Here is a 14,820-nt window from a genome sequence, read left to right on the forward strand (position 1 = left end):
TGTTGGTACCAAATATTCATTATTAAATCAACATTTTGATCATTTATTTTCTCTTTAGCAATTGTCAAAAAGAAACATAGGAGAAAAAATGATATAATATCTAAATTGATGCATAAGAAATCTCTAGTTATAAATCTCAAAAAATCAATATAAAACTCATTCAAATTCAAATCATCAAATCAAAATCATTTTCAAGAGATTCATAAAAAGGACATAAATAGATTCATTAATCTCTCCATTTTAGAAAAATGGTAAGAAGAAACATAGGAGTTCAAAAATAAGATCTTGATTCATATAAATCTCATGTATCAAATATAGAGAAATCTTAATTCATATAAAAAGGACATAGATAGAGAAATCTCATGTATCAAATATAGAGAAATCAAGATGATGATTCATATAGAAAATATCACAAGTTATAATCAAGAGAAAAATCATCATTTATCTTCAAATCATTCAACTTGTTAAATCAACAAAGTCACTTTTAACATATTCATAAAAATGAAACAAATAGATTCATCAAAATCAATAAGATAGAGAAAAAGAAATTTTGAAAACAAAATGTTTTCCTCATTTTAGTTATTTCAATTTAAGTGATTGATTTCATATAAGCATGCTCAAGTTTTCTGTATGAAAACCATACATCATGGTTTAAAATCAAAACAGTAAATCTCATCATTGAAATCATCAAGATCAATAAACCATAATTTACCCAAAAATCATCATTACTTCAAATCATTATGCATAATTTAAATATAAAATCGTCAAACATGATACTTCAATTATTTTCGTATAAGCACACCTTTTTCTTTTATGCCATATCAAAAAATGCATCATTTTTAAAATTGAAAAAGAAACTTTCATTAGGGTACAAACCGATAAGCCATAAACCACAAAAATTATCATGCATAATTTTAAAATATAAACTTATTAAGCATGATCATTATGCATCATTAATTTGGGCATGATGTCATTAATCATAGAGTATCTTTAATCAAAATCGAGAAACAATACGGAAATCAACATGAAACACATTAATGCTCCTTAAAAACATACATAGGATTATCATTAGATTTAAATCTAATATTTTATTTCTTTATCATAAAACATGTAATTTTCATCATCATTTTCAAAATAACTAGCATAATCCCAAATTTTTAGCATTTTCATTACATTATTAAACATGTAATTTTTAAGAAAAATAATTAAACTAAATTAAAAATAACTCATGAAAAGCATCATGTAATTTCGAAATAAACTAAGGGGATTTTGATTACCTCGTCGTCAAAAGCCATTAAGGCATAGTTTGCCACCTCATCTTCATTGATTTTCTTCTCATCTTCGGATGAGCTCGATTCGTCCCAAAGTAGTTCCCTCTTCTTGCATTCATAGCAAGTAGTTGAGTCCTTTTTATTCTTTAATTTTTATTTCATGAACTTTTTAAATTTCATAGTGAGGAGTTCAAGTTCACCATCACTTAAGCTTATATTCGAGTGGTCTTCGATTATTCTTAGTCCAAAATCCTTCCTGTTCTTTGGAAGGTTGTTCTCAAGTTTGTTTTGTGCCACATGTGTCATAAAACTCATTTCATAGGTCATTAAAGACCCAATTAGTTCTTCGATTAGAAAATGGTTCAAATCTTTTGATTCTTGTATTGTCGTTACTTTTAAATCCTAATTTTTAAAAAGTGATCGTAAAAATTTATTAATAATTTTAAAATTTGAAAAATATTTACCAAGTGCTTTTAAACTATTGACGACATCTATCAAACGGGTGTACATGTCAACAATGGTTTTGCTCGGCTTCATTCGAAATAGTTTAAAATCATGCATTAAAAGATTGACTTTAGAATCTTTAACTCTAGTAGTGCCTTCGTGTGTGATTTCAAAAGTGTGTCAAATATCAAAAGTCATTTCGCACATAGAAACACGATTAAATTCGTTTTCGTCTAAGGTGCAAAATAGAGCATTCATAGCTCTAGCATTTAAAGAAAAAATCTTCTTCTCCAAATTATTCCATTCGTTCATTGGTTTAGAAGATTTTTGAAAGTCATTTTCAATAATACTCCATAAATTTAAATCCAAAGAAAGCAAGAAAACTCTCATTTGAGTTTTCCAATATGTGTAGTTTGTCCCATTGAACATGGGAGGACGATTGAGAGAGTAACTCTCTTGAAAGCCGAAAAGAGCCATTTCTCTTGGGTGTTAAACCAAATAAGAAATATGTGACTCTGATACCAACTATTAGGAACGAGTTGGCACTAAGAGAGAGGGGGGGAGGGGGGGACAAAAGGGGGGGAGTGAATTAGTACAGCGGAAAGATGTTAACTTTGAAATCTTTCAAATATGTCGGTTTAAAAATCTTTGAAATCTTTCAAATATGTCGATTTAAAAATCTTTGTTCGATTAAAATCGATTTCGATGAAAACTGTTTCGGAGAGATGTTAACTTTGAAATTGTATTCGTAAGCGTAATGGAAGTAAAGCGAGTAAGTAGTTTGTAGTTAAGGTAAATAGCAAGAATAGAAATGTAAACCAAGTTTTTATAGTGGTTTCGTTATTATGACCTACATCCACTCTGTCGATTCTCCTTCCGTCGAGGCCACCGGCATCCACAAATGATCTTCCTTTAATAGATGAAGATCAATCTCCTTCTTACAACTCTATTCTCCTTTTGCAGGCTCAAGAGAGAACTTTTACACCCCCCTTTTACAGAGCTTCCCTCACACTCTCTCTTAAAATGGTCTCTAAACTTTAGGAGGGACTCTATACTTTACATAGGTTTTCAACTCTAGAAACATTGAGTTTTTGTTCACTTTTCTTGCTTCTCCATGCAGGAATAGCTAGGGTATTTATAGACCCCAAATGGCTTAAAAAATGGAGCCAGAATTCAAATTCCCTGAAATTTCAAGGTACGGGTGGTACCACCGCTTGCACTGGGCGGTACCATCACCTGTAGCCTCACACTAGGTGGCACCACTGCCTGGAAGACTGTGTCTGAGCAGTACCACCGCCTGACACAGTCTCGGAGATTGTGCCACGACGGTTTCACTTGTTTGATCACTGTTTGGGCCTTTTTCTTGACCCAACTATTCCCTAATTGGGTTGGCCCAATTCTAATCCCAATTATATGCTAACTATAAATTTTAAGATATTTATTAAGCTAAACAAAGTCCATAAGTCTAAGTTTCTTCCAGCAATCTTCCCATGAACTTCTGACGATCTCTAAGCAATGTTCCAATGGACTCCCAGCAAGCTCTTGGACTTCATAACGATATTCTTAGAGAGTTCCAATGAGCTTCTTTGGCAAGCTCCTGGACTTCTTGGTTAGTTTCGACAAAACTTCCGATGAACGTCCGGACTTTCGATGAACTTTCAAACTCCCAACGAAATCGGGTTCTTGACTCTAGGACTTCATTTTGCTTTATGTCTTACTATTGTAGTTAATCCTACACACATAAAACACACTTTGATCTAGAAAATTATTACTAAGCATGAATCATGTTGTCCGGTATGTCATTGGTCCATCGACGCTTCGTCCGATTCTTCGGCGCATTGTCCTCTCTTGCGGCCTATTACCTAATCGGCCAATTGACCTCTACAACTCCATTATCCTTGGCACAATATCCGCTCTTCTTGGCCCGATGCCCGAAACCATGGCCTGAAGCCTTCTGTCGATACATCAACCGATCCTCCAACGCGACATCCAATCTTATAATATATTTTTCTCCGACCAATATGATTCTTTCTGCTTTAGTTGTCTCTCACTGATCGAAGCTTCCTGCGTCACTAAAATCATAGATTAAATCATAAATACTATCAATTGGTTTTATCATCAAAATATGAGATTCAACAGCCAGCTCGATATTGAGCCTAGAGGGTCACATATATATGGTAGGTGTTGTGACAAGTAGAGGTTCAGATATGATATCTTCACTGGAGCCCTTATCTTAATGGATATCTAATAAGCCCTCGGACCCTAAGGATGAGATCCAATAAGAGCCAATGAAAGATTATTGGATAGAGATTTACTAATCTAAGAGATAGTTGGATGGAGATTCAATACCCAATAGGGCAGGATCCATTAGGGTTAAGTTTATAGGGGGCCTCTATAAATAGGAGAGAACAAAATGGCTATAGGTTGAGGCATTCTTGGTTGTCACCTCCTATTCTCCTCTTCCCTTCTCCTCCTCAGATAGTAGGTGTAAAGATTTAAACAATGATTTGAGGAGCATCTTTACATCCCATGCCGTGTGGATCATCGCTAGAGAGGAGGACGCTTGACCTCCTTCATCCTCTCCCACAGATCTGCAGGATTTCAAGGATTTACGATCTCCCTAAGTAAAACACTATCACACACATGGTTTTCAGTTTTGCATATTTTTGCTTACCAATCTTCGCATGACGACGAACATCTTTTTGAGAAATTTAGATTTTTTGTTTTCTGTTCTTCTACTTCATATGTGATGTCGCCCTTATATTTTCTTATTGTTTAGAAGTTTCAAATCTATCACAGCTAGTCATCGGGAGTGGCAACCAATCTTACGAGGGCAATTGAGTGTCGATAAATGATCATTTGCCCTTGGTGTCATGAGAAGAATATCACATGTGTTCTTGCTAAGACAAATCCATTGCTAGAGTCATTCAGATTGAAAGAGAAAGAGTTCTCTAGGAGAATCCGATTAGGGCGAGACTCGAGTAGAAACCATATGGGCCTGATAGCACCATGCCCAATATATGATATTTAGAGTATTAGATGGATGAGGGACTATAGATTATAAATACATGGTAACTAAGGACAGATAGGTTCAATGGATTGGATTCTCCTGTATCGTTTGAGGACTGCGGTGTAGTGGCTTAGAACGCTCATAATTGATGAGTTGAATGAATTATTATGGAGATAATAATTCACTGAGCCAAAAGGAGATCTAACAAGTATGACTTACGACAAGCTTGATATTGGGCCTAGAGGGTCATACATATATGGTAGGTGTTGCAACGAGTATAGGTTCTGATATGAGATATCCTCTAGAGCTCCTATTATATTGGATATCCATTAAGCCCATGAATTATTGGATCCTATGGATGATATCCAATAAAAGCCAGTGAGAGATTATTTGGTAGAGACCCACTAATCTAAGTAGCATGGGTAGTTGGATGGAGATCCAATATCGAATATGACAGGATCCATTATGGTAAGTTGATAGGGGGCCTCTATAAATATGAGGAAACCAAAGAGCTATGAGCTAGGTTCTTTTTGGCCGCCTCCTCCTATTCTTCTCTCTCCCTCTCCTCATACTATAGCCCCTATTTAGGGTGTGTAGATAACAAGAAGTGGCAGCCCTTTCTTGATTGAGTCATGCACGCGAGGAAGATATTTGGGTAGGGATTTATAAAGCATCTTCGCAGCCCCTGCTATGTGGATCACCATTAGAGAGGAGGACAATTGACCTCTTTCATCATCTCCTATAGATCTGTAAGTTTTCAGGGATATACGATCTCCCTAGGTAACGAACGCATCTTTCTTATATGCATGGTTTTTCAATTTTTAGGTTTTTATCCACCAATCTTTGCATGACGATGAAATCTTATTTTTTGGTAGAAATTCTAGGATTTTATTTTTTGTTCTTCCGCTGCGTATGTGATGTCGTCCTAGATTTCCTAATATATTCTTTAGACAAAATTAAAGTTGTTTCAAGGTGCTTTTCTTCATGATCATGCACTAAAGAGGTTAGTTACTAGTTTATAAAACACTTAATTTCGTAATTTCTTATACATGAAGGATTGTTTCGTGCACTAGTACTTATTTTGGTATTTTAGGGCTAGAAAGAAATGTAGAAACTGATGATATTGGTGGAAGCTCTCTATAAGTTCTCTTTTAAACTCTATATCTCTTAGATGTTTTCTTGAGTGATAAGTTTTTGTTTTCAATTTTGTATTCTTGTTTATTATCCTTTCTGATTTTAAACTTGATGATGAGTTATTTTTTTATTTTATTAAAATATTATCATGAGATCATTCTTTTTCTATCAAAAAAAATTTATTCCAGTAAATAATTATCCTATCAATTTTTTTTCGAAATCTATTCTATATTAACCCGTATCAATAACCTAAATAAAGATGTAAATACTTTTAATTAAATGAAAGGATTTTTTATACTATGAATTGTTATTAGCATTTGAGATTCTGCACTTCCATAAAAAAATTAATTGTTAGCCTAATGGACTAGTCAACTTTTCTACAAAGAATAAGGTATGTAATGGTTTTCCAATTAACAAATTAATTTATTTTATTATTTACATTTATACGTTTATCTCATCTTTCATGTGCTAGGTCTTTTTTTTTTAAATCTGTCAAATAATTTTTTAGCCATTTCTTTTTTTTTCTTAGTGTTCTGATCTCAAAATTGTAGGGTCAACTATCACAGACCGGTTTTCCAAATCCATCTCATATGGTAATTAAAAAAACACCTCGTCGCTAACAATAGATAGCGACATCCTAATTACTCGATTTGATTGGGATTATTCTAATCCCAAAACTAAACGCAGTGGGTCAAATAAACACAACTACAAATCAAGGAAGGATTTGTTTCTAAGTGTAATTTGGACTGCGGTAATGTAATACGAAGAATAAGATTTGTGGACACTAATTTGGTTTTTTTTAAAGGGAAACCAAGGGGAGCCCGTACAGCAAACAGAATAATCCTCTTAGACCAAAGTCAACAATTGCCTACGAGAAATCTTCATAGAACACGAAGTGTTTCCTGAAGCATCCACATTCTCGTTAATCCCATTAAACAAATCTCAATTCTCAGGATATCCCTGCGAAAAAAGTAATAAAGTCCTGAGAAAATTCTCTCTACCTTCCTGGTGGATATTCGTAATAATAACAATAATAAAAGTTAGAAAAATGGAAGTGAGAAGTAGACTAGATGGTAGGTTCACGTCCCGTGGACGCATTCGTTTTCTCGTTTTCCGGTCTCATTTTGCCGTCCTCCCGACCCTAACCCTAGCCCTAGCCACCGCGTTTTGGATCTCCGGCGAGCTGCGATGGCGGCGGCCCCGAGGGCCGACGGGTCGGAAAACGTGATCGCCACCGCGAGGCACATTGTCAGGAGCCTCGCCACCACCTCCGAGGCCGCCGACGACATGATGCGCATCCTCTCCGCCTTCGATCGCCGCCTCTCCGCGGTTCCCGACCTATTCTCCCCTTCTTCCTGCGCCGCTGGCGAAGATGAAGCCCCTTCCTCCGCTGTCGACGACGAAGCCCCTTTCTCCGCCGTCGACGGGGAGGCCCCCTCCTCGTCCTCCGTCGATGGCGAGCAATCCGAGGTGGATGCTCGCCTCAAGGCCGCCGAGAGGGTTATCTTCCATTGGGATCCCTCCAATCCGGATTCCCTTCTGTGGGACTCCCCCGACACCGCCGCCGAGTACCTCTCCGCCGTCGACGAGGTCCTCGCCCTCACCGCGACCTCCAGAGGCGATCTCCTGGCCTGCGCCGAGGTGACCCTCCAGATCTCCATCAGCCGCCTCGGCGACGAGTTCCGGCACTTGATGATCCAAAATACCGACGTCCTTGACGCCGAAAACCTTCACGACTCCATCCAAAGGCTTTTCCTCTCGTTCCGATCCCCCACGAGTGACGCTGCTGCTGAGGACGTCGAAGGGTCGCCTTTGTCAGAGCAATGCGTTGTGGCACGGGCCACCACAATCGCCCTCTCGGAGACGCAGATCCCCAATTTGATCCGCCCTGAAGCAATTTCCGACCTTAGGCAGATCGCTGATCGGATGATCACGGCTGGGTCCCGAAATGACCTCTGCCGGGTTTATACCAGCGTTCGCTGTAATATCTTGGCCGATTGCCTCACTGTTCTTGGAGCTGACACGGTTAGTAGTAAGGAGGTGCGAAGGATGGATTGGAAGACTCTTGATAAGAAGATGAAGAACTGGATGCAAGCTTTGAAGCTCGTTGTTGGGGTCATCTCAGCTGAGAGGCAGCTCTGCGAACAAATACTTGCTGGCTCCGATGACCTGAAGGAGGAATGCTTTGATGAGGTTGCAAAGTTCTGCGTCATGCACTTACTAAAATTTGGAGAGGCAATTGCTGAAGGTCAGCGATCGCCAGAGAGGCTCTTTGGCATCCTGGGCATGTATGAGGTTCTAGCGGATGTGCTACCAGACATTGGGGACCTGTTCCTGGGGGATTCTAAGGATTTCATCTGCGAGGAGGTAGAAAGGGTTCTTTTAGGGATGGGGGATGCAGTAAGGGGCACACTTGTGGAGTTTGGGAATGCAATTCAAGGAGAGACTTCGAAGAAGGCATTGCCAGGTGGTGAGATCCATCCTCTCAACCGGTACGTGATGAATTACATCAAATTGCTTGTTGAGTATAGCACCTTGCTCAATCAGCTTCTTGAGGATGGTAGCATAGATGGTCGAGATAGCTCAGAAGGGGGTGAGAGCATGACCCCTGTGGCTCACCGAGTGCTGTTGCTAATGTCATATCTGGAAGTAAATCTGGAGGAGAAATCCAAACTTTATGAGGATGCCGGGATGCAATATGTTTTCTTGATGAACAATGTACTCTATATCGTCCAGAAGGTTAAGGAGTCCGAGCTGATGGTTCTGTTAGGAGATAACTGGGTTCGTAAGCGTCAGGGTCAGATCCGGCAGTATTCTATGCAGTATTTGAGAACTTCATGGACTAAGGTCTTGTCTTTTTTGAAGGATGAGGGATTAGTTGGAAGCTCCCATGGTTTGTCAAAGACGGTCCTCAAAGAAAAATTCAAGAGCTTTAACTTTGCCTTTGAAGAAATATACAAGACTCAATCAGCTTGGAAGGTTCCAGATCCACAGTTGCGAGCTGAGCTGAGGATTTCAATATCAGAAATGATACTTCCAGCCTATCGTGCATTTCTAGCAAGGTTTGGTGGTTATTTAGAGGGTGCATGGCATTCAACAAAGTACATAAAGTACACAGTGGAGGATCTGGAGAAGTGTTTGGCTGATTTCTTCGAGGGGTTGCCTGTGCCATCAAGCCACTTTAGAAGAAAGCTTAGCTTGCCTTAATTGAATTCTGGCCAAAGGGGAGATTTAACTTTTATTGTGACTGTATAACTTCTTCCAACGTAATATTTTCCATTTGAGTTATTTCTTCTTTTTTCTGACAAATTAGTTTGTTTGTTGTGATATGGTATTTAGATGTCTACAAAGTTGTCATGTTGAACACATATAGCTACTGAAGGACTCGTGTATGTACAGTCTCTCTCAAGCGTTAATATTTTGAAATTCTTTTTAGTCTATATTAGCAATATCACTTAGATATGCTGTTGGAATTGTTTAGGTTAACTTATGGCTTGTTCGATAGTGGTATGTCTTATATTGCAAGGAACTATTTAATTACCCAGTATCAAGAACACTTAATGTTTTTATCTTGTCAGAGGGTCTTAGTTAGCTATCTTAAAGAATATCCTGTTTGATGCTTTAGAATCATCATTATCTCTTTGTTCGCTTTATGAATTTGAACATATATTTTTGGCAAGCCAACCTCATGTTACTACTTTCTAAAGCCGTTACTTAGGCCAATGGGAACACTTAATGTAGTTCTTTCATTCCTCTCACGTAAGCTTTGACACCCTCTAGACAGTTTCTTATCATCCACGACGTGGATCAATTGTCATCTTTTAAATATTTAACCCAATGCCTCTTTGTTTAACATCAAAAGAATTTTATCAGCATGTGGTCAAGATGATATTATCCCCTTGAGGGATACTGATTTAGCTGTTTTTGTTGTTTGATTTATTTGCTCGTGTAAGATTTTGACCTTATTCTCATGCTTAGCATAATTTATTCTGGACGAACGATTTGATTTACAATTATGTAACAAATAATGTAGTAAGACTTTTTTTTTTTTTTTTTTCATAATGTGATGTTTTGGTGAAAAGGCTGATAACATTCTAAGTCCTCACATCAAGATAATTAAGCTTTATAAAAAATCAAACTTCCTTGGTTTTAGTGTTAATAGGTTCATATTTTAGGTTAAGGGTCACATTATCACTCGTCCTCTTATGTTCAATGGAACGAACTATACGTATTGGAAAACTCGTATGAGGATTTTTTTGATTTCTATAGACTTTGATTTATGGAATATTATCGAATGTGGTTTTAAAAAATCATCTACACTAATGAATGAGTTGAATGATTTACAGAAAAAATTATTTTCTTTAAACTACACATTGACATTTGACACATACTCGAAGTAACACATGAAGGCACAAGTAGAGTTAAAGAGTCTAATATTAATATTTTATTTCATAGTTTTGAATTATTTATAATGAAACAAGCGAGACCATTAGAGACACGTACACCTGTTTTACAATGTCGTCAATTATTTGAAAGCTCTTCGTAAAAGTTTTTCTAATATTGAACTTGTTAATAAAATTCTAAGATCTCTTTTAAAAAATTAGGACCTAAGAGTAACTGCTATTCAAGAAGTAAAGGATTTGAATTATTTTTCACTTGATGAACTCATAAGGTCATTAATGACTTATGAAATGACGTGCAAGGCACATAATAAACATGATAAATATGATGAACATGAGAACAACCTTCCAAAAAAAAGGAAGGATATGACACTTAGAACTAAAGAAGACCACTCGAGCGAAAGCTCGAGTGATGATGAGGAATTAACACTTCTAATAAGAAATTTTAAAAAATTTATAAGAAGAAACAAAATAAATTTTGTAAAACAAGATAATAAGAACAAAAATGAACTTAAAAAAGACACAATCATTTGCTATGAATGCAAGAAGCCGAGACACTTCAAAAGTAAATGTTCTCAATTGAAGAAGAAGCTGCCAAAGAAAAAGATAGCATTTAAGGTGACTTGGGACGAATCGAGCTCATCCGAAGATGAGGAGCAAACCAATGAAAACGAGGTGGTGAACTACGCATTGATGACTCTCAATGATGAGGTATGCGACTCAACCGAAACTAATTTACCTTATGATGAATTACTTAATGTTTTTCCTGACTTGTTTGATGAATATAAATTAGTTGGTAAAAAATATAAATTATTAAAAAAGCATCATATTGTTAGGATCGAAATCAACACTAAGAGGAGGGGTGAATTAGTACTTTCGTAAGAAACGTCGGTTTGAAAATTCTCATTCAATGAAAATCGATATTGGAAAAGAGTTGAACTTTAAAGCACGTTCGTAAGTGTAGTGAGAGAAAGAAATCAGTTTGCAATGTAAATAAAAAACATAAAGTACATGCAAACTAAATTTATAGTGGTTCGATCGTTGAGACCTACGTTCACTCTCGATTCCTCCTTCGTTGAGGCTACTAGTGTCCAATAACAGTCTTTTTTCAATGGGCGAAGACCAATTACCCTCTTACAACTCTTTTCTTCTTTTCACGGGTTTAAGAGATAACCTTTACAAGCCACTCATCCCTCTCTTAAATTGAAAATTAACACTTATAGCTAGAGGAGGAAAATTCTCACAAGATTAAAATAGTGTTTTCCCTAATTTTTGTTTTCAATTTATGTGTCTATCGAGCAGGGATGAGTGAGGTATTTATAGGCCCCAAATGGATTCAAATTTGGAGCCAAAATTGTCTCATCTTAAGGAGACAACCCTTACAAACTTTTCTCTCCTCTCTTGAAAGATCAAAACTTGGAAGAAAAGAGGGGGGAGAACTTCTAGACTTTACAACACTTTTTAGCTCTAAAATCATAGAGTAAGATCAAGCTTTCGGTGCACTTTCATGCAGGAAAGGATGGGGTATATATAGGCCCCAAACTGGTTTGAATTTGGAGCTCAAAAATATATTTTCCCGGATTTTCGGGGTCCTAGCGGTACCACCTCCTAATTAGGGTGGTACAACCACCTGACAGCTCGGAGACTGAGCCTCTAGGCGGTGCCACCGCTTGATAGGGGCGGTTGCACCGCCTGGCAGAGCTCGAAGACCGAGCTTAGGCGGTTCCACCACTTGTTAGGGGCGGTTGCACCGCCCAATCTCACTCGGAGACTGAGCCCAGCCGGTGCCATCGCTTGATTGGGGCGGTTGCACCGCCCAATCATGCTCGGAGACTGCCTCCTGAGCGGTGCCCCCACTTGGTAGGAATTTTGGTCCGAATGGATTAATCCATTCGGCCCAATTTGGATCTGTCAAGGGCCCAATTGCCCTCAGATTAAGTTAATGGGATCACCTCTCATTCTTAACTTAATCTACATGCTAACTACGACATTTCTTAAGACATTTACTACAACTTGCTCCGGTGCGTCAATCGCTTCTTCTGGTGAGCTTCCGACGAACTTCCGGCGAACATCCGATAAACCTTCGGCGATGCTCCGGCGGACTTCCGACAAACTCCTGGACTTGCGATGATCCACTTGATGAGTTCCGACGAGCTTCTTTGGCTAGCTCCTAGACTTCTCGGATTTGTTCTCGCAGAACCTCCGACGATCGTCCGGACTTTCGTCGAACTCCCAATGTGATCATAGTCTTGACTCTAGCGCAATTGCTGCTGTATGTCTTTCTTCCATCGTAGTTAATCCTTCACACTTATCTCAACATATGGATTAGATAACAAATGATAATTGACTTCATCATCAAAATCTGAGATTCAACAATCTTCCCCTTTTTGATGGTGACAATCAATTGATAACGAAGTTAACCTTAACTCCCCCATCTATAAACCATTCTTGAATTCAAAGCCTTTAAATTCAAGAGACATATTGATAAGTTAAAATTATTTAACCTTATCATGATTCCTATCATGATGTATCTCTCTGAAAATGATGTCAAAGCTTGACATCCATTTTCAAATTTCAAATGTGAATGATGGTAATGGTAGCAATTCATTATATGGTAAGATATCAACATGTAAAATTTTGAAGTAAGATTTTGATATCTTAACATGATGCACACATTTTAAGTGTTTTAGCAATCATAGTATTTCATCACATGGTAAGATATCAACACGTAAAATTACGATGTAAGTTCTTGATATCTTAACATGATGCAAACATGGCATAATGCAAATATGGCCGTTATAGTTATCATCAATTCATATATTTTTGATGATGCAAGCATGGCATAATCATAGCATCAATACTCATAGTATCAATTCATATATCTCTCCCCCTTTGTCATCAACAAAAAGGAGAACGATATAAGCAAATTCTAAGCATAAGTGCGGTAATTATTCATGCCATAACTAGGTTCATGTTATTTTCCAATAGTGAGTGATAGGATACCAATTATGCAAACATCTCAAGAAAAACATGACAAGATAGTTTTGAATACTTCTTCCTTTTTATTTGTTATTATCTTTTTGCATGAAGGAGGAAAGCTATTTGTGATACCAACTATTTGTGAGTTTACTTTGAATGAAGTTAAAATCAATGAGAGATAAAATTATACTTCATTTTTACAAGGATCAAGATATGTATGTGAAACAAATCCATGCAAGTAAAAACACTATCATCCATATTTCAAGAAGGAATTTACAAACAGGAATCATTTCATCAAATCAATTTCTCAAAAAAAAAAAAAAATTTCACATGATAAGTGTGTGAGAGATGTATTTGCTAGTTGATTCCATATGTCAAAAATCAATGATGAGAATCAAACTCAATGTGACATATGCATATTAAGTTCGGAAGAGGATAATGTATCGAGAACATCCGATTGTTAGGACACCACTAGTTAAAATCCGATTGTTAGGACACCACTAGTTAAGAGAATCTGAAAATGAAATTAACACTTTCATGCATTCGGACAAGACTATACTATATATTTTCAAATACAATCATGAAGATAAAACATGTTCATTGTTATGAAAATTTTTGTATTAATTTCCAACATGTTATTTTAGGCATGTAATGGCAATCAACTGATTTGATCATTCAATCAATAAAGTTCGAAAAATAATTTTAACAAGTTTATGCATTCGGACACATCAACATTCCTAATTCTCTTCTTATGAAATCAAATTGTTCTTCACTTAGAGGTTTTGTAAAAATATCAACTAGTTGATGCTTAGTATCTATGAACTCTATGATTACATCATGATTAGTAACATGATCTCGTATAAAGTGATATCTAATATCAATATGTTTTGTTCTTGAGTGTTGAATGAGATTCTTTATTAAACATATTGCACTTGTGTTATCACATTTAATGGGAATGTTTTTAAGATGGACTTTATAATCTTCTAAGGTGTTTTTTATCCATACAACTTGTGCACAGCATGCACTAGCTGCAATATACTCAGCTTCGGTTGTTGATAATATAATCGAGTTTTGTTTCTTAGATGACTAGGAAACAAGGGAATGTCCTAAATATTGACATGTTCCTGATTTGCTTTTTCTATATAGTTTTCACCCAGCAAAATCTGCATCAGCATAAAACTCAAAATTCTCAGATTTTGGATACCATAATCCTAGATTTGTGGTACCTTTAAGATATCTAAGTATTCTTTTAATCGCTTTGAGATGAAATATCTTAGGGTTCGATTGAAATCTAGTACAAAGTCCTACACTGAACATGATATCTGGTCTGGTTGTAGTGAGGTAAAGTAAACTTCCTATCATACCCCTATAAGTTTTTTGATCGAAGCTTTCTCCACTTTCATCAACGTCTAACTTAGTGGAGGTGTGCATAGGGGTGTTAATAGCTTTTGAGCTATCCATATTAAATTTTTTCAGCAGATCTAAAGCATATTTAGTTTGACTAAGAAAGATGTCATTGCTTAGTTGCTTAATTTGTAAGCCTAAGAAAAAGGTTAATTCTCCCATCAAACTCATTTCAAAT

At 36.8% G+C, this 14,820-nt stretch overlaps 1 protein-coding gene across 1 annotated transcript; it reads left to right on the forward strand.

Moving 5' to 3' along the window:
• The first annotated feature begins 6,862 nt into the window (after positions 1-6,862).
• Positions 6,863-9,299, forward strand: LOC135607485 (exocyst complex component EXO70A1-like). The gene has a single exon (XM_065099349.1). It carries the CDS (start codon positions 7,048-7,050, stop codon positions 9,064-9,066), a length of 2,019 nt encoding a protein of 672 aa, XP_064955421.1. The 5' UTR covers positions 6,863-7,047; the 3' UTR covers positions 9,067-9,299.
• Positions 9,300-14,820: the final 5,521 nt, after the last annotated feature.

Source organism: Musa acuminata, chromosome BXJ2-3 (assembly GCF_036884655.1).
Source record: "Musa acuminata AAA Group cultivar baxijiao chromosome BXJ2-3, Cavendish_Baxijiao_AAA, whole genome shotgun sequence".
NCBI classification, from domain to species: domain Eukaryota; kingdom Viridiplantae; phylum Streptophyta; class Magnoliopsida; order Zingiberales; family Musaceae; genus Musa; species Musa acuminata.

Bases quoted from the DNA above. Each gene is read 5' to 3' on its own strand.
- LOC135607485 (XM_065099349.1), top strand. From the start codon at position 7,048: ATGGCGGCGGCCCCGAGGGCCGACGGGTCGGAAAACGTGATCGCCACC.